Raw genomic sequence first — 20,659 nt, forward strand, 5'->3', positions numbered from 1 at the left:
GGGGGGGGGGGCGGCGGCAGGGCAGGGAACAAACCCCGCGGGGCTCTGCAGGCCACAGGAGGCGAGGAGGCTCCCCTGAACACCTCCCCTTCTGGCCAGCCCTGGTCCCCCTTCTTCCTCCCCCTCCCCCCTCACCACTCCAGGAAAGCTCCAGTCACCCTGAGTGACGCCTCCCGGTGCACGCAGCATCGTTACCACAACCGTGCGCCATCGACACAAACCCAAGACGGGCCCACTTGGAGCGGTGTTTCTTCACCTTTCCGGCAGAGGCCGGAGGATCCAAACGGCGCGAAGATAAAAACGGCATTTAGGGGAAGTGTCTGATAGATGTAAAATTACAAGACAGCAGAGCTGAGAGAAGCCTTTGAGGTTATCTGCCGCGGCCAACTCTTGCTGGAAAAATGGAAGCCCAGGGAGGGGTGGGGGCCTGCCCGGGGTCAGCTGGGGGGGCACCCAGCGGCACCCGGAGCTGACACCGGGTCCCCGCCACCGGGGCTTTTCCTGCCACACAGGGAAAGAGCCCGGGAGGGGTGGGTGCGGGGCTCCTTCCAGACAGGCTCCATGCCGAGCCTCTCGGTTCCCGATTAGGGGTTTAGGTGAAACACCCTACACAGCCTACCCGGTATCCGCTAGTCTCAAAAACTCCCCATTCATTCATTCATTCATTCATTCTGCAAACAGCCGAGTGCATGCTACATGCAGGTACCCCCCTAGGCAATGGAGACGTGTGGCTATGTAAGAGACGTGGCCCCCGGCCTCATGGAGCCTGGAACCTCGTGGGGGACACAGAGCCGAGCTGCTGAAGAAACAACCTGCAGCCACCAGTTGTGATCCATGCTGCAGGGAAACAACTGGGGTGGAGAGAGAAAACGGAGGTCAGTAAGACCCACAGGATAAGAAACCCAGGGGAAGCACGTTCCAGGGAAAGGGGCTGGAACCGGTCTCTCCAATCCGCCTGGAAGGTGCTAGACAGACTGATGGGCCCACCCCCCCAGCTGCTGTCTTCTGTGGGCCGGGGCTGAGCCTGAGGGTCCCACTGCTGACAAGATCCCCGCGGATGCTGACGCTGCCGGAACCCTGCTTCGCGAACCCCCGATCCGAGGCCAGAGGCTGTTAGGTCCTCTAACAGGAGAGAGTGTGGCTGCAGAGAGCAGTGACAGAGAGGAGGTGGCTGGGAGGAGGTGGAGAAGGAGGCGGGGGCCGGCTGGTGCACTCCAGTGCTGCTGGAAGGCAGGGGATGTCTCAGGAAGGGTGGCACCAGGGTCCGCCGATGTTTGAAAAAGCTCTCCCTCCCTGCACTGTGGCTGAGCTGGGACTCACAGCTGGAGGGAGATTTGCGTCCCTCACCCCAGAATTGAAGGTTCGCGCCCAAGAGGAGGGTTTCCAACTGCTCCTCGCTGCCTGGCTCTTCCCGGTGAGCAAGGGGCTGAAGGGTCACGGCCAGTCTGCCGTCTGTGACGCCCCCCACCCCATCCTGTCGACCGATCCTGCCCCCGGACACCTCTCTCTGACCTAAGGTGTCGGCTCAGCCACCACCTCGCCATCCTCAGCAGAACATGAGATCGAGTGAAAAAGCCAGTTCAAACCTGTGCTCTTAGGAGCCAGCCAGGGAAAGGAGGGAATGCCATGAGTCCGAAAGGCCACAGGACCCGGGATGAACCCTAGGCCTGTTACCCACTCTATGTCTCTGGATGTGAGAGTCCATGTCTGTGAGCCTCAGTGTCCTCATCTGTAAAATGGGCATGGGATTCAGGGCAGCACGGACGACAGAACATGAAGAGCTCAAGACTGTGCCTGGCGCAGAATCAGCGGCGAACAAAGCTCGGATCCCATCGTCCCTCTCTCACTGGCAAAGGCTTGTGATCAGGAAGAATTTCCAGCACACCCCAAAGTGGAGGCCCATGACGACTCCTGTGTACTGATCACCCGGTGTCTGTCATGTTTCAGGGTTCCCAGCTGGAGGCCAACAGGGCAGCGGAGGGGTCTTGTCTGTGGGACACAGTGGCTGTGGAAATCTCGCCTCCTAGAAACCTATTCAAAGCCAGGTGAGACCTGCATCCGGCCAGCTCTGTCCCCGTGGCCCTGACTGTGCCGAGGCGCTGGCCCGGCGAGCTCCGGGCGGTGCAGCGGGCCCCGGGCTCAGACTGCACGTGTACATCAGACACTCACTCTCCTGGGACAGAAACACGACGTGAAGCCACTGAAATGCCACTGAAATAAGCCTCACAGTCAGGAGCTCTGCCCGGCCCTGCCTCGCCCTGCCCTTTTCCAAATCCAGCCAGCTTGGGGCGCTCCCTTGTAGAAGGCCCCCGAAGCAAAGCCCTCACCTATCCCTCCCTTTCGGAGCACCTGCCACATAACCTCTTGAAGAGAGAACTCAGTAGTAACACGGCCTGGAAGAGGACGGTTCCAGCACCTTCTCTGAACCACACCAGCTGGACGCATCACCTCAACTCTCCCTGTTCTGCCTCCCGCCCCCTCCCTCTCCCTTCCAGGTCACCCCATGGCGGTGCTTCTTCCGGCACTGAGCACGGTGCTGAGCACAGAGTCGGCACCCACTGTATGCCCTTGGAGACGAATCAAGTCTCAGCTGTGAATGAGGCCAGTCCCCAAACCACGCCACACCTAGGAAGTTTCAAGAAACATCTCCAGGTAGTGGCTTTTCTCTCCTGCAGGCCCTGCACAGATGACCCTCATGGTCATGAACAATCATACTAAAAAGCAACAGCTAAGAACCAGAGCCATTTTGAAGCAAATGCTGCACTCAGCCTGCCGGCCAGCAAACACATGGCTTCCCCATCATCCCACCGCTTGATCCGATCCAGTCCAACCCCTGTCCACGTCCTTTTTCTAGTCCTCCTAATTGTTTCTAGAAACTTCCACCGTCTCCTACCCTGACTCAGCCCCCAGTTCTCTTACAGAAACCCCATCCCACCCCCACCCTGGCCTCCCCGTCTCTGGGAGACACCCCGCCAGCCCTGGGCGCCACACATCAGGCATCTTTCTGAAACACAGATTTGCTACCACTGTTAAACCCTCCCTGGGGACCCATGTCAGGCCAGACTTCCAAGGCTCACACCCACCTCTTACCGTCGCCCCACCACCCACGCAACCATGTGCTGTGCCCAGCTGTAGCAAACGCTCTCCGTGCTCAACTCTTCAGCCTCTGCCCGAGCTGCTCCCTGCACCTGGACAGATCACCACCTCCACGTCCCCAGCCCGTCATCACTCAGGCCTCGGCACAAACACTGCCTTTCCTAGACGTTCCCCTGGTGCCTCGTGTTCAGGTGGCCTCTGCTGGGAGCCAGGGCTCCTGCCCCAGCCGCTAGGTCACTCTCCCTGCCAGGACTGGGACTGCCCGGGGGCACAAGGACCAGGCCTGTCCTGTCACGGCTGCCCTCCCAGCCCATGTGCCATGCACAGACACGGTCAAATGACGAATGCATGTGCAGGGAGGCAGAACACGCTGCCCCGAAATATACCACTTTGGCATGAGGATTATTTTGAGCCCAAGGCAACTGAGAAGAAACACAAACATAAAAAAAGCTCTCCGCCCTCACCCTATTTGCCTCCAAGCCGTACATAAATTTGTCAGGGTGCCCTTCCTCCCCTCTCCACCAGGACGGACCAACTTAATCACTGGAGACAACCCTAGACCTTTATCAGCCTTAAGAGAGCATCAGAGGATGTGACGTAACAAACCTCGATGAAACTAGCCCTCATCAACCATTAGCTCCCCCATACGTTTACCTGCCTTCCCACGATTTGCTGCCCTAGAAACTCAAAGTCCTCTTGCTTTGTCCGGTCACCTCTCTACAAATGTCCTTTTCTCCTGTCGGGACGTTACACAAGCCTGAGTTCTAACCGTCCCTCTGAGCTACTCATCACGCACGGGTGCAACACACCTGTTAATAAACTTGTGGTTTTTCTCTCTCTTGTTAATTTGTCTTTTGTCGGTCTAATTCGCAGGGCCCGGACCGGCAACTCTAAGATGGCTGCAGGACAAGGGTTCTTCATTTCTCCCCTACGCACGAAGGGACTATCACTCTGACCCTTACAACAGCCTGGAACGGCAGTCTTATTACCCGATTTGAGGACGAAGCAATGGCATCTCAGAGAAGCTAAAACAACTGTCCAGAGTCACACAGCTTAGTAAACGCCCCAGCTGGGAAGCGAACCCACACCTCTGTCTGGCTCCAAAGGCCATTCCTCCACCCTGTGCTGCTGGGCAGATTCTAGGTTTATCTGTGCCCCTGTCCGCATCTTCTCTGACACACTGAAAACTCCAGCCTCAATCCAACCCGCTGCCTCTGCGCATCCTGCTGGAACCAGGACCCCGCGTTCCAGATACGACGGCCTTGAGAACAAGGAAGAGGGAGGGAAACCTCTTGACCCTGAGCACCCCACGCCCAGGGGGTTCCCAGCCTCCACCTCGAGCACATCGGTCTGTGCCGTCCCACATGCTGCGCTCCGCAGAGCAGCGGTGAACCATGCCCCGGGACAGGGGCAGCACCAGCTTCACTGTGTTAGGCTCTCCGACAGCACCAATCTGCTGAAAAGGCAGGCAACCCAGGGTGCTATGCGGTAGAAAACCACCCCCAGCTGAAGGGTGCCGAATTCACCACCAACAGCTTCTTCTGCATAAAGAGAAAAAAAGGCAAGAAATGTACAGCCACATTCCTGAAGGCAAGTAAGAGAAAAGCAAAAGAGAGATCAACGGGAGATAGTTTCCCATTTAGGCCCTGTCGCAGGAACACTGAAAGTCACCGGTGGGTGATTCGTTAAACCACCAAAACAATCCGCCATTGATCAGGGAACGATGCTTAAGACGATTCGAGAGCTGGGTCCCCGCGTCTGCCAATCCTAATTGCAGGGTGGGTTTTTGGAGCCTCACTGAATGGCAGTCTCCCTAAAGGTGCCCTCATTCTCTGCAGGGGGAGGAGAGAGCATTGCAATGGGGAGATGAGCAGGGAAGAGAGCCTGGTGCCAGCCGAAAGGGCCCAGCCTTTCTATACAATTTTTATGTCCGTGCGTATTTGTTTGTGCACTAGCAAACACCAGAGGCGTTTGCACATTAAAATGCTTCTCTGCGTTTATATGCTAAAATCCCATCCACCATGCCACCTGCATAATAACCACCAAGTGGCCTGCTCTGTAAGGGGGCCGGCTTCCGGGATACGCACAGGCATGGCATTGTTGAGGGTGTTGTTGTAGACGCAGGCACGCAGGGAATAATCGAGCATGCAATTCTCAAACAGCTGCACAGCTTCGGTCACTTTCTCGTGGAAGTCATCAGCAGATTTATTCGAACTTGCAAAGTAGAGATAGTCGGAGTACAACCTGTGAATAAAATAAACGGAGACTTTTACCACCCGGGACCGTGAAATCACGCGACGTGGGTGACGACGGAAATCGACGTGCAATGACGTTACCTCGGCTCGTTCATTAGGACCCTGCCATTTCTCTTGGTTCCCCTGCAGATGAGCCCCCTCCCTGCTTCCTCCCACACCTCCCCACCCCTCACCGGGCCACCCACGCTCTCCTGGATTCGGACATGTCTACACTGGCCCCCCGACCAACCACCGGTACTTCTTAAATCCTATCCAGCCACTTCAGCACGCAGCTGTTTTCACTGGAACGGTGAGCTGAGAAACACCAGATTGTGAAAACTGTACGACCGCGAAGACGGGCCACGAAAATGTTATGCTCCTTCCGGTTTCTCTCTCCTCCATCAGAGGCAACAATAACCAGAACAGCTGTTGCTCCTACAATCTGATAGTTTCTCATGAGATTCCTGGCCCATTCCACAGACGTTCCAAACATTAAAAAACAACAACAACAACAAATTATGAAACGTATCTTTCTAGATTGGTACAGACCTATTTTTTAACACAACATAAAAACACCCCTACATCTGCGTGCAGTCACCCTGTAAACCTGTTCACACGGACCCCACCGCATGTATGTGGCCATGTTTTCCTTCGAGAACTGACGGTGTCACTCCTGGACCCAATTTCCCCGGGCTCCCCTAAACCTTCCCAACCGGGCCTCAGCTTGTAGACTTCCACGTCCACCTCTGCACTGCCCAAGTGCGCAGGAATCCTGCCAGGTCGGTTCAGCCAGAATCCCCCCGCCCTGCGATATCTGATCACCCTCAATATTTGACGGGCTCCTGGTCCCCCACCATCTCCCAGGGGATGTCTCATCGCCCCATTGTGCCTTCAGCAGGAATCCTGCTAGGTCGATTTAGCCAGAACCCAGACCGACCTTAGCCCGGTGTGTCCTCTTAGTAATTTCCAACCCACGGACCCCCACTACTCCTTGGCTGTGAGTCCCCACTTTTCCTTGCTGGATCTGGAATTGAGGCCAGTCTTTGTGCCCTACACAAAACCCCACGCAGTGTCCTGACACCCACTGGAGTGGGTCCTGAGTGAAACCTGCCTTACCAGCCTTGACCAAGCTCCAGGATAAGGGTTTGCGTGCTCCTTCCTTTCTCTCTCTTCCTCCCTCCCTCTTTCCTTCCTTCTTCCTTCCTTCCTTTCTTCCCTCCCTCCCTCTTTCCTTCCACTTTCTTCCCTCCCTCCCTTTCCTTTCTTCCCTCCCTCCTTCCTTCCCCTCTCTTCCTTCCTTCCTTCCCTCCTGCCCTCTATCCTTTCTTCCCTCCTTCCTTCCTTCCTTCCTTCCTTCCTTCCTTCCTTCCTTCCGCTTTCTTCCCTCCCTCCCTTCTTCCTTCCTTCCCCTCACTCTTCCTTCCTTCCTTCCCTCCCTCCCTTCCTTCCTCTTTCTGTCTTTCTTCCTTTCAATAAATCCTCTGTGAATATATTTTACCAGACTCTCAGCATTACAGATAGATTTTGTTAAGCAAGGGCTACTTGTTTTCTTAAATGAGACAGACCAACAATAAGAAAAGGTGAATTATGACAACAGTATCATGAACACGGCTCTCACTCAAGCCCTCCTGCCCAGTTTCTCCAGGGGTCCAACCTGTGAGTCCTGCTCCCCAGAGGTGACCTCTCTTATCAGGGGCTGAAAGAGCCTTCCAGAAATTTTCTGTGCCCACTGAAGCAGGTAGGGGCATATTTTCTATTTTCACAACCATGGATGGTACCAGATCAGATCCGGTGGAATCAGATCACGTGCCTGTCGTCGCGGCACACCGCCCACCTCCCGGTTGGGGGGTGGGGGGCTCTGAGCACCCACGAGCGCAGGGGCGACGGGGGACTGCACCCTAACATAAACGTCATCCCACTGCCACCCAGAAACTTTTTTCTTTGCCGCAACTTCTGAGCTGTGAGTTCCCACACCTTTTCCTGCTTTCCGCTTGCAAAGTCTTCATCTTCTTTTGTGTTTCGGAGATCCCTTCTTCATTCCTGCCTGGTGCCTTTCCAACGCCCACCCCCCAAGCGACCTCCCTGCTTCACCCTTCATTCGCACACCGCCCCCCCCACCCCGCCTGTGGGGAAGCGGGGCTGACACGGGTCGGCCCCCTGGCTCCACGGACTCACGTTCTCTCTCCCGTTAACGCCTTACTTTCCACCCTCCAACCTCTCTGACGTGGCTTCCCTCATTCCAGCAAGGGTGAGGGCGACTCAGTGAATCTGACAAGGACACGTGTCCTGCCAACGCACACCCCCACCCCGCGCCGCGCCCCTGACACCCACACTCAACCACGCCCACCGGGGCGGAAACCACAGGGCCCCCATTGCAGGGGCCAGCCGCAAACGCTCCCCCCTCCGGCACCCCTCCCCTCTAACTGCAGTCAAGGTTGGATGCACATGTGTTGACCGCAGGAGCATGGCTTCTTGGGGACCAGCTCTCCTCGGGCACTGGGCATGGTGCCTGCGACATGGCCCGTTAGAATTCATCCACAGCCAGTGTCCACAGAGGACACCTCTGAGAAGTCCTGAGATGACTGGGATCTGCCCACCGATTGCCTGGCGTCTGCACACACTCTGGAAAGGGAGAGTTTTGTAGACCTCGGCCTGCTCGCTCCAACCCTCCAGAAGGCCCTGTTTCCAGACGAGTCATTAGAGGTGCTCAGGGACTAGTGAGTACATTCTCCCCCAGATCTGTGCCCACCCGAGCACATTTCCCAGGATGACACTCCATCTGCCGGTCACAGCGTCCCCAACAGCAGCTGTTGGTCGCGGCACCCGTCCCTGCAGGCCAGTCGTAGTATAACCTAGAGGCTGATGGGTAAGTGTCTACATCGGATTTGCGTGGACCTCAAAGAGCAGTCGACCTGTACGTGCCAACGCGTTCCCTGTGGCAATGGGTCTGGTGGGGGTGTCCTTCCTGGCTCACACACTTATCAGTCCTGCCGTATCACGGCCCAGCCCAAGAAACCACGTCCGTGAAAAGTAACAGACGCCTTTCAGACTCTCATCAAAATCTGTATATAATGGGAAATCCGAATTCCAGAGTTCCTACCATGGACTCCTACAGGACTATCCAAGTCCTTTGGTGGAGCTGGAATTCTATCACATAAATTACTACAAACCCAACCACTGGGTCAAGCTTTCCATACTGAGAATTGATTCTGTGGTAGTACCATTCCTTGTAGACTCTTTGGATCATAAATAAAACAAGAGTCCAGGGGCGCCTGGGGGGCTCCGTCGGGCTGAGCGTCCGACTTCGGCTCAGGTCATGATCTCACGGTTCGTGAGTTCAAGCCCCGCACTGGGCTCTGTGCTGGCAGCTCAGAGCCTGGAGCCGGCTTTGAATTCTGTGTCTCCCTCTCTCTCTGCTCCTCCCCCGCTCATGATCTGTCTCTCTCTCTCTCTCTCTCTCCTTCAAACAAACAAACAAAACCATTAAAAATAAATAAGTAAAACAAGAGTCCCTACACCTGGCTCAATTTTAAACACAAAGTAACTTCATGAAGAATCTGCTGATTCCACAACAACTCTTTAGAGATCAAGAAGTAATCCCAGGGCACAAACTGGGACCTGTCCGAGGTGCCAACCAGGCCAGCCCAGCCCTGCTACGGGGCGGGGGCAGGGGACGGTGAGGGAAGAGAGGACGACTGATTTTCATCTGTTTGAGGGGAGGTGAAATGAACTCAGGACCCCATCTTCTGTGACTCAAGTTCACAGCCGGGCCGGGCCCACTTCCTCAACAGAGTCTCTAGAGGGGATGTCTCTGGCCCCTCAGTCCCCCCGGGAACCTGGACCTGCCCACAGAATGTGCCCGGGGGCTCTGGGATCCCCTCGAGCCCACACGCTTGCCGGGAGGCGTACGAGTAACAATACGTCCCTCACACTCCACTTTGTCACAAACAGCTGAGCAGAGACTTTACTCATCACAGTGAATGGCCACCTCTCCTGTCTGGATTCTACAGATCCTCCCAAAATGTGTCCCCAGCACCTATGAATGGGATCTTATTTGGAAACAGGGTCTTTGCAGATGAAATTATGTCGAATGAAGATCTTGAGATGAGAGCATCCTGGATGGAGGGTGGGTTGTAAATCCAATGACTGGTGTCCTTACAAAGGCGACAGAGACACGGGGGGAGAAGGCCACGTGAAGACACGGGGGGAGGCTGGAGGGATACTCCCGCAAGCCAGGGACCAGCAAGAGCTGTCAACCACCAGCAGCAGCTGGACACAGGCCTGGAACAGCCCCTCCCTCAGAACTCCCAGAAGGAACCCACCCTGGTGGCATCCGGAGTGTAGACTTCTAGCCTTCTGAACTGCCAGAGGATAAATTTGCATCGCATTAAGCCCCCAGGTTTGCGGTAATTTGTTGCAACAGCCCCAGGAGACGCATGCAGGTTCTACCCCCCCAATTCCCAGGAAGACTGAGGAGTTTTCTGCCTACACCTCTCTCCTACCCTGAGACCGCGGGAGAGTCCTGAGTGTACAGATGCATGAGAGCCACACGGTTCGCTTCCCTACAGAGGTATAAGCAAGAAGGCAAAGGAAAAGCATGAGCTCTAACTTTCAGGGAGCCCTATCTGGATCCCCCGAAGAATCAGGCTCGTGCTTCCCAAGAATGTCAGCAATAATCAATGCTATGATTTCCCCCACAGCTACTCTCTGGGGGAAAAGGGCCAGGCAGTGACCATGCACGAGTGAAAGCCACTTGGATGGGTTAAAGCCATTCAGAAAATGTTGAGAAGGGCAGCAAATGTAGCAAGACTAAGTATCCAAGGGCTGGAGCGGACATTCTCATGTAACAATAGATAAACCGAAACATCCACGTTTTGGTCTTTAAAATCAACTGTACAAGGGGCACCTGGGTGGCTAAGTCAGTGACTCGACCGACTTCCGCCTAGGTCATGACCTCACCATTCCCGAGTTCAAGCCCTGCATTGGGCTCTGCACTGACAGCTCAGAGCCTGCAGCCTGTTTCAGATTCTCTGTCTTCCTCTCTCTCGGCCCCTCCCCTGCTAGTGCTCTGTCTCTCTGTCTCCCTCTCTCTCTCTCAAAAATAAATAAACATGAAAAACATTTTTTAAAACAACTGTACAATGATGAAGCAGGGGAGAGAGGCCAACAGGGTAAACACACAATAGGTTTAGCTGACATAAACTCATAATGAATCATCACAGAATTGCATGGACACTGATGCAAACCATAGGATGCATTAATAAAGGTATGGCATTAAAAATGTGGGAGGGTGTCACTCTGTACCACCCTGGCCAGTTGGGATCCCAAAGGATGCTTGCTTTCAGGGCTGGGTGCCAAACGGTGAGGGGGAAGGAGCTGTTCCATCTGAAGAAGCAAGACTTAGCAGGAAGGACAACAGCTTCAATGGCTGAAAGGCCATCCAGAGCGGGAAGGAAACCTGAACTACGCTCCTGGAGGGAAGACTGCCCAGGGGGTAGAAGGTTCAGGAACCAGCTTGAGACAAGGGGGAGGTCTCCAGCTGGGGAAGCCCAGCAGGAAGCGAGTGGCCCCAGCAGCAGGAACAGTCACGGCTGGCGGGGCTGAGGGCTCCCTGGCTGAGAGCCAGCTGCCCCGACACCCAGCCAGACCCCTTGCATTGTAGGGGCCGCCAAGCCCCCTTCTGCTGAACCATCTAATTTTCTTACTCTTAAACCATCCCAAACAGATGGGTGTTACATTTGGCCAGGACCGTTTCCAACAGCAATTCCAAATATAAGTCCAAATACATTCCAGGCCTTCTGTGCTATGGTTATTTTAGAAGGCTGCTGGGGCGGCCCCGTGACGGGGGGCCGGCTCTCCTGGAAGTGCGCTCGGCTCCTGCCTGTGTGGTGCGGGGGTCCCGGGACCCAGCACGGCCGCGAGGGGGAGTGGGAGAGAATGTATGCGTGGGGGGTGGCTCCCCGAACCTAGTGCCTCTGGAAGGGACTACATCTCTCCCTCTCGTGGGGACAGAGGAATGGCCACCAAGGCCATGGAAAACCGGGACGGTTATGCCCAGGCCGATGCTGGATTCCTTCAACGACACTGAGCAGAGGTGGGTGGACAGATCGGCACAAAAACAGGGGCAGCCACTACTCCGTGGGCCGCTCCCACAGGCCGGGCTCGCGGGTGCCGTGGGCGTCAGCTCCCACGGTCCTTACAGCTTCCATCCCTGACGCGGCTGCCCTCAGCAGGCCCTGCGCCACGCACTGCACACGTTTTCTCATTCCGCGTTCACGACCCGTCCCCCCGAGCCCCCCCTCCCTGCCTGAGCCACGGGCAGAGCGTCGTCACCCTGTCTTACGAGGAGAAGGCTGGCCTTCGGAGAGGTCACACGGCCCCAGGGCCTTTGCGGCTGGGGCCCAAACGAACCCAGGTCTGCCCGGGCCCAGACAGAGCCCCCTGATCCCACAGGCCTCGGCCCATGGCCCGAGTTTAGGAGCCAATCAGCCGGGGCGGGGGGAGGGCCAGCCATCGGAGCCGATGGGTTCTGGGGTCCGTTTTGACGTTTGTGTTGTTTTAGGTGCCCAGTGACTGCAAAGCAGGAGTCAATTCTGTTACAGAACTACTCAAGCTCCTGGAAACAGAAAAGCAATTGTGACGTGTAACACAGCACCCAACACACACTCAGGACAAAGATGAGCATCGCTGTGACCATCGGGAAAAGCGAGTTTACGGAGCGTCGCCTTGGGCACCATTCGGCAGCAACGACAAACAGGTGTTCAGGTGTTCGTTACGATGTCAGAGCTCCGGGCGACCGGGCGGCTCGGTCAGTTGAGCATCCGACCCTTGATTTCAGCTCAGGTCATGAGCTCACGGTTTGGGAGATCGAACCCCGAGTCGGGCTCTGGGCTGACGGCCCCTGTCTCTGCCCCTCCACCGCGCTTCTGCGTGCACGCGCGCTCTCTCTCGAAATGAACAAACATCAACAACAACAATTTCAGAGCGCACGGAGTGATCTTTCGCCACTTGCACAAGCTGACGGTCATCGGCTGCTTGGCCTTGGTGGGTCTGGTGCTCACCACCCTTCGTAAATGGAGACGCAATCCACGTCCTAACAATGCAGTAGTTCTTGGCACACACACGACGCTGCGCCCATGCTGCCACCATCCACTTCCAGAAGGTTTTCGTCGCCCCCAGAACGTCCCTGCTGCTTTTAACCCGTCCGTTCCCGGAGAGGCTCACGTCAGAAGTCACGGACATCCCCGGGCCCCCGAGGCACGCGACACTTCATCGGCTCGGTCTCGAGAGCCTGAGCCGTGCTGTCGGTCCCCGTCGAAGCGTCACGCTTCGGCCGTCTCAGAGGGCTGGGCTCTGGGAAGAGACCGGGGGCGGCTGCTGGGATGGTGGGCGGCCGGGGGCGGCTGCCGGCTCCTGGGCTGGCTCACCGCCTGCAGGCCGTGCCGGCCCCACTTTCGCTGCGTTCCCAGAGTGCCCGCCAGCCGGCTTCTCAGGGACCCGCAGGTGAACGTCCCATTTCCTCCACCAGGACCCCCCCGGGAGGTGGGCACATGACACTCTTGTCTTCTGCTTCACCCAACCCCCACCCCGGGCCTGCAGCCACCCAGAGGGGGATGACGAAAATGAAAAACCGAGAACCCCGTCACTGTTCTCCATCTGCTGGCGTCCAGATTCAAATCACTGATCGATAACTTCCTGACCTCCGATACTGTGCCGTCAATAATCATCATGCGTATTTTTCCTACAAGGAAATAAAGGCCATTTGATGTGGCTGGGAAGCAGGTCCTTCCGTCTCGCCGAATCATGGGCTGTGCATTTCTCACCTCGAGGAACAATGAAGCAGGACTGGCCGGGCCAGTTCGTTTGGAGAAAATGTCAAGAGTCACCTTAGGGCCGTACACATGGGTGACACGGATGAGGCTCATTTTCTGCCAGAGGAGAACATCCACGTTTGGGCCTGAACGTGTCCACATGGATGCAAAATCTCCAGTTCACTGAGGTCATTTGGGCCGGTCTTCTCTTCCCCTCGGGCACGAGTAGGGTTCTGGGTCCAGAGCAGCCAGTCCTGGGTCCGTGGTAAATGCTCACGGAACAAAAAGCAGGACCTCGCAGAGGCAATACCAAACGTGCCTTTCATCTAAGAGCCCAGCATGGTTGACAAAGCACTTGGACACAGTTTGCCAGTGACCCTGATCGTGGGTATCTGCTGGCAGGAAAGAAAAGAACGCGCAGCGGATCGCTGGGCTGCCCCTGATTAAAGCAGTAGCGAAGCCAGGCCTGAATCCCAGGCTGGGGGACCCCCACCGCAGGGCATGGCCACCGCCCCCCAGGGCTGGCCCGTGTGTGACACGCCCTCCCCGCTTCAACTCGCCAGCCTCACTAATCCGAGGTCCCCGGACTGACCTGACGGTCCAGAGGGGACTCGCCACCACCCCACCCCCATCCATCCTGGCCTGATGTGGGCACACGTCTCGCCTCGCAGCCTCTGCGGACTGGCTACAACGGGGCCCTTCTCCCCGGTGTCTCTCGCCCTCTGCAAACAACCTGTGTGGGAGCACGCAGGGCTGCCCACGCCTCTGTAAACATTTCCCAAAAACATAAACAGTGTCAAACACACAAGGAATTTTCAGCACGATGGTTTTTCTCTCACCGGTAACAAGACGGGGGCCTTCGCCAGGCGGTCAGTCCCGAACGGCCTTCAGAGCACCTTCACAAAGGCCTGAGCTGTCCTGGCCTGGGCCCGGCTGGCCCTCCCTCCCCACCATGACAGCCCCGGCCAGCCCCCTTGGCCTCGGGTGGCTCACAGTTCAGCCCTATGAAAGTGAGCCCACGCCACATTTAGGGCTCACGAAAGGCAGGCCGTAACACCCCACAGACAGGTTCTGAGAAGCGAAATGCCTGAATCCGCCAGGAAATTAACAGGCCACTGAGAGACACTGCACTACAATCCTCCTCGAGACTCCCGCTGATTTCTTCGTCCCCCAGGGTCTCAAAGACAAAGGCAAGAGTGCGGGCCGGAGGGAGGAAGAGGGCATACCATCGATCTGCGGCTCTGAGGCCGCTGTCACGACCTCTCCGCTCCGACGGCCTCCCCCCACCACCCCCAGTCCCATCTCTTGCCCACAGGGGAATCCTCATTTCCCCTTAAGATAATCGACGTTAATAACTGAGCCATCAGCGCTGGGCGACAGCCTGCTTTTCAATCCCCGTGCAGATGTGTTACGGAGAAAATACCACACGTGACGCCGAAGCGCCAGCTCCCCGCTCCTGCCCGAGGACGTGTCTGTGGCACTAAGTCAGCGCTCCCAGGGACCCAGGGAAGTGGAACTGTTTGCGGGACATCGGAGCGGCGAGAGAAAGCCTCGTCTCAAGTCAGAGGGTGCTGGCAATCCCGCAGTGGCGGTCGGCGCAGCTACCTGCTAATCTGAGCTCGATGTCGCCCTGGGATCGGCATCTTAATCTCTCTGGCGTGGGGTCCATGCCCTGAAGGTACCCATCAAAGACAGGGGACCTTACTGCTTCCAGAGCTTTGCAAAGGTGGGGAGTCACCCTGCTGATGGCTCACAGCCCAGTCCGGTCCAGGAAAGGCCCCGCCCCACCCATGGTTACGCTTCCCCAGCACGGACAGGGGACAGCGGCTGGTGGCCGGGAGAGGCCTCGCTGGGGACAACTCTGAAGGGCCGTCCAAGCCACGGAGCTCGTGGTGGGGTCGGGGAGACCTCTGTGCGACTGCATCATGGCCCCAACCTCCGCTCTGCCTGTCTCCCCCCACCGCCACCTCCCCACCCCCCCACCGGCTTGTCCCACAACGGGCCCCGTAAACCTCCTGCGTGCTCACTGCCGTCTCCAAGTTAAATCTGCATCCCAAGGACCAGCCTATGATAGGGAAGAAAGCCTGATTCCTCAAACCAACAGGGGCTCAAATCCAGCCTGGCCACACTACTAACCAGTTGACGGCAAACCCAGTGATGCAGCCCCACTGAGCCCACACACCTACTTGCCAAGCTCGAATGAGGCAATGCCTGAAAAGGGCTTAGCAGGTAGCCCAGCCTGAGTACGTGCTCAGTTAACGCTTTGGTCACTTAATTGAGGGCTGTCCCCGGCCCTTGCACTGGACAGAGACTCCACGAAGGCAGACAAGAAGGACTTTGTTCTCTAACGTATGCACCGCATCTTGCATATCTAAGTTGTTCAATACCTGTTCAGGGAGTAAATGAGTGCTCAATCTGGCTGTTGTCAATATTTGCTACTACTGTGACCTAACAATAATAGCTAATAATTCCATAATATTTTGTATTTATCCAGCCCTGTTTAAATATGTTACATATATTAAGTTATTCTCACAACCCTAGAGATAGGACTATTTTCCCCCATTTCACCAATAAGGAAATGAGACACAGAGAGGTCAAGTAACCTGCTCAAAGCCACACAGCCAGTGAGTGGCAGAGCTGGGGTTCCGATTCAGACTATCTGGTCCCCCAGAGCTATGACTCTACAAGGCGACCCTGGTTTGCCACTCACCGCTCACACATCCTACCACCCGCTTTGCTGGGAGTAAGATCCATGAAACCAGCATTCCTGCCCCAAGGCTTAGCATCGCTCATTACTCTGTCCTAATGATCAACTGCATGTAAATGGATGCATTTCATTAAGTGTTTCATTCTTTCCCTTCCTAGGGCATCGTCCTAAATAGATTAATTATTGACCCACACTAGTGGGCTGTTTAAAAATCAGTTTGGGGGGCCTGGTGGCCCCGTGGGTTAAGTGTCTGACTCTTGATCTCCACTCAGGTCACAATCTCACGCCTCATGAGTTCGAGCCCCGTGTTGGGCTCTATGCTGACAGCACACAGAACCTCCTTGGGATTCTCTTTCTCCCTCTCTTCCTGCCTCTCCCACACACACGCACTCGCTCACTCTCTCTCTCTCTCTCTCTCTCTCTCAAAATAAATAAACTTTAAAAAACCAATTTATATAAGCAGATGAACACAATGCCCCAGGTTCTCAGGCTCATGGTGCTTGGGTCAAAATCAAGTTCTCACTCCTAGCGGAGCTCTCCTTCCTGTTTGACTCGTCATCATAAAACAGGAAAACCAAGCATCCCTGTGGGGGTCGTTGCTGCACCCTGCATTAACACTACATACAGAACGAAACCCAAAACAGACACGTGGTAAAGTCCTTGACAGATGCTGTGTGACCCTACCCTCCAAGTGTCCCCTGAGTGAACTACGTCCGAGGGGCCAGCACCCTCCAGCCATTCTGCACATGTAACGGAGGCTGTCTCCAAATGATGAGGCAAACTCCACCAACCTCTTGCAGATGAAGAGGCAGGAGGCTAATGTGAGAGGCAGTGAAAAGAATGGTCTTTTCCACTTTAGCGTCAGATTAAATGAAGAAAATTCTGCTTTTTAATTAAGTAGGCCAATTTGGCCTAGAAACGCTTCACTTTTTTAAACTGTCATTATCTCTTACACAGAGAAACTTGCGACATGACGCCTGGCTGGCCCTTCTGGCCGCAAGCACCCGCCTATCCACTTTCCACTATTCCTCTGTTCTCTTCCAGAAGGGGAGAGATGGGCTTACTTACCATTTACATCTTTCTCTGGAAACTTAAACGTGACTGATTTGATTCTACCTGCAATTCCAGTATTTTTAAACCCTCTACCTTGGGTCCATTCCAGAAATAATGGCTAAATGTGAATCTGAAACTAGAAATAAAATCCACCCCTGGCCCCCGCCAATCTGTAGATGGAAAGAAAAGTTTAGCCTAATCCCACTGGCAGCAGGCAACCGCGGAACGTCCCCACGGAAGAGCGAGGTCACGGGACGACCCAAGTGGGCTATTGGCCGGGGACCCAGTTAGACTAAAGGGAACAGGGCTCCAAGGGTGTGTTTCTTCGAGTGACCTAAACATTGAGTATCTATCATCCTTTCTGGCTGGGATGGCGAACGAGCCAGCCACTTAGGATAGGCCGTGAGCCACGGGTTTAAAAAAAGAAGAAATCCCTACTGTTGCATATTTTTTATAAATGCTTAAAAAGCAGCAAAACAGCTGTTGCTGTCAGTAGCCCACACAGAAAAGGTGCAGATGAACACACACTCCGCTGTGCGTGGGGGGGGCTCTGCCTCTGGATGGGGTATCACTCTGGCAGCTTCTCTGCTGTTGGCTGCAGGGCTGGGACCCAGGTCTCTGGGAGGATCAGACAGGGAAATGGAGGGCAGGTGTGCAGGGCAAAAATCCCTGTTCCTTGGCATTCAGAGCATGTAACCTCCTCCCTTCGAGTGTGGCCCGGACCTTGTAACTTGCTTCTAACCGACAGAGTATGTAAAGGTGATGGATGCACAGCCTAGCGATCAGATTATAAAAGACTGTGACTTCCGACTTGCTGGTTGACTCTCCCCTTGCTGGCTTTGACGAAGAAAGCAGCCCTGTTGGCAAGATCCAGCAGCAAGGCCTTGAGGGAAGCTTCTAGCCGGCAAAGAACGGACGCCCTCCCCCCAACAGCCCTTGAGGAACTGAATTTGCCAACAACCGTGAGAGCTTGGAAGCAGAGCCTTCCCCAGTCAAGCCTTCGGATGAGACCCCACCACGGTGAAGCCCTGACTGTGGCCTTGAGAGCGAGCCCGAAGGAGAGGATGCAGTAAACCGGGTCAGGTTCTGACCCACAGAGACTGTGCCATCGTAAGCGTGTGGTGTTCTAAGCTGCTGACTTCGGGGGTGAACTGTTATACGGCAGTCGATGCCGAATGCAGCAGGCGATTCAGTGACGGGGTTAGCCTCCTGATGCAGGCTGCCATCGCGGCATCGGGCCGTTCCCTCCTCGGCAGCCACCACGACATCCGCCACGAGAGAGGCAAGGCCTCACTTCTCCAAAAAAGTGCCAGCCCCCAGAGGGTAAGCACTGGATGGACCTTCATCTTTCACAGATATGTATATGCTCAGCCCCCAGCACCACGCCCAACATGTGGTCAGGGTTCGAGAAATGACCAAATGGACCAACTCTTTCTGTTGAGGACCAGAAAGGCAAAAGAGTATTCACAATAAACAGAGTATTTGGGAGAGGGGAGGGGAGAGGGGAAGAGGGGAGAGGAGAGGAGGGGAGAGAGGAGGCAAAACCTGGGACTACTTGAAATGGCCGTCTCATGGCCCTTAAGTCTTGTAAAGGCAGGCCGACTTTTGGCTGGGTCTAGAGGCAAGTTGGGCAGGTCCTGCTTTGGCTCAGCTGTCTGAATCTGGGCAGCACCATGGCCCTCCCCACTGAGAGGCTCGCCTTATGGCACTTGTGTCCTCGGAGGTACAATCGAGAACTGCAGGAAGAAAGGGACGTGTTTAGGAAAGGTGACTCCACTCCCCCAACAAGAGAACCTGTGGTCTTTACCTTTGCTCTCACTGTTCTCCCTGCTCGCAAGGCTTCTTCCTCTCAACCACACTCCATCTCTGTCGACTTGCCAAACTCCTACTCAGCCTTCAAAACCCAGCCTGGCTTCAGCTCCTCCAGAGTAACTCTTCTAGACCTCCCCACTAGGAGTTCCATTCCCTCTTCTGGGTCACTTCTCACCCTCCCTCTTGCTCTGGTTGAAGTCACAAACCTTAACAACCACAGCCATGCCGGTCCTGCAACCAGCCGTGGGCTCCCATGCCCGGGGCCCAGGACGGGGCAGGCACACGCTGAACAAGACCAGACCCACACCACACCGGTCCCCACCCCTCTATGCCCAGGGAGTGACACGATGTCGCAGCGCTCACTCCCGTGGCCCCTGAGCCTAAGACACAGCGTGACCTCCCCCAGAATGAGGAACTAGGGAGAGTGACAGGAAGACATTCAGTGCACAGGAAGCATACTCTTGAGAGAATTTTCCAGCCTTGGGAGCTGCGGCTGGAGGCGGTCTGGGGGAGGAGGGCAGAGCAGCTGTGAAAACACCTCAGTGGGCGGTGAAGGGTCACTCAGTCATGAAGCCTTTCCTCCCGAGGCTGACAGTTACATAATCATGTCTACACGAGAGCACCGCCGGTTTGTGTCACCCGCTCTCCGGCTGGGGAGGAGGCTGGGCAGCCCACTCCCTGAGCAGAAGGGCCGATCCCTGCCTCCCAACTGTGGGAACCAGCAGGTAGGATGTGGCGAGCTGCTCCGAGGTCAGCGGCCGCCTCGGAACCAGACAGGGTGGCTTCCTGAGGAGAAGGACAGAACCAGAGTGGCGGCATCCGGGGCACAAAGATGTGCCTCGTGATGCAGCACGAGGAGGGCCTGCCCCAGCGCAGACAGAGGGGGACAAGCCAGCGCTCCTCTGACCAGGCCACGGTCAGAGCTGCAGGGGCCATTTCGAGAGCTCCGCCAAAGGGACACAGAGATAAATGCAGGGAGTGACCAGGGCAGGACTTTACGGCAAGTCCTCCTGGGGGCAAGAATGTGAAACAAAAGCAGCAGGTGTAAGACTGGATGTGCATTCGGTTGTGTACATACACATACACACACACACACACACACACACACACTTATCTGCCTAGGTAAGCTGGTGGGAGACTATTGCTGGGTTTTTTTTATAACAGTTTTCCTTTATAGCTTTCCAGTGTATTTCCTAAAATTTCCACAACAAGCACTTCTTATTGCTATCCCTGGCAAGGACACGAGGCCCCGGATGCATGCCATCCAAGAAAGATATGAGGGGGATATTAGTTTCTACCGCAACCTGTGGGCCCATGACTGCGGGATTTTTATTCTTTGGGATTTCTGAAAGCTCGAAGTCTGAAATCCTGGCTTCAGCAGGACGGGTTCCCGCTGGGGGTGCTGAGTGAGGGGCTGTTCCAGACCCGTCGCCAGCTGCTGGCGGTGGTCGGCAATCCTAGGCCCCCCCGGGCCTGCGGACGCGTCACTCCAATCTCCGCCTCTGCCATCACGTGGTGCCCTCCCTGTCCCTGTGTCCAAATTTCCTCTTCTCACAAGGGTATCAGCCACCGGATTAGGGGCCACCCGTGTCCAACAGAACCTCATTTTAACTCGAGTCCAGCCGCAAAGGCCCTGTTTTCAAACAAGGTCACCCTCAGACGTATGGGGGCGGTTAGAACTTCAGCACATGCTTGGGAGAGGCATAACCCCGCCCATAACAAGAGACGCGGAGCCCAAAGAAAAGCGAGACACCGAAGGCCCTGGCTGCTGTCTTCCACATGTGGCAGGCGCTGCCGTTTGGGGAGCATGACACTTGGTCTGTGTGACTCTGTGGGGAAGAAGCAGATCCAAAGTGTGGATACTCCTACAAGACAGATCCGGCTTCACAAGAGGAAGAAGAGTCTCACGGAGCTGGACTGGTCATCACAGGGCTCGGGGACTCCCA

The 20,659-nt window shown here is 55.7% G+C and overlaps 1 protein-coding gene and 1 long non-coding RNA gene across 4 annotated transcripts in view; one reads left to right on the forward strand and one right to left on the reverse strand.

Annotated features, from left to right (window-relative positions):
* Nucleotides 1-20,659, reverse strand: part of CHST15 (carbohydrate sulfotransferase 15) — a 79,326-nt gene that overhangs the window by 4,860 nt on the left and 53,807 nt on the right. For all 3 annotated transcript variants that reach the window (XM_042960170.1, XM_042960169.1, XM_042960171.1), the window contains one exon: nucleotides 5,184-5,340. In XM_042960170.1, coding sequence (XP_042816104.1) covers nucleotides 5,184-5,340 — 157 coding nt within the window. The remainder of the gene's footprint in view (nucleotides 1-5,183; nucleotides 5,341-20,659) is intronic.
* LOC122231771 lies at nucleotides 1,095-4,181 on the forward strand. The gene is made up of 2 exons (XR_006209007.1): nucleotides 1,095-2,652; nucleotides 3,970-4,181. It is a non-coding gene; the product is annotated as an uncharacterized LOC122231771 (long non-coding RNA).

The sequence above is a fragment of the Panthera tigris genome, chromosome D2 (genome assembly GCF_018350195.1).
Source record: "Panthera tigris isolate Pti1 chromosome D2, P.tigris_Pti1_mat1.1, whole genome shotgun sequence".
Lineage (NCBI taxonomy): Eukaryota > Metazoa > Chordata > Mammalia > Carnivora > Felidae > Panthera > Panthera tigris.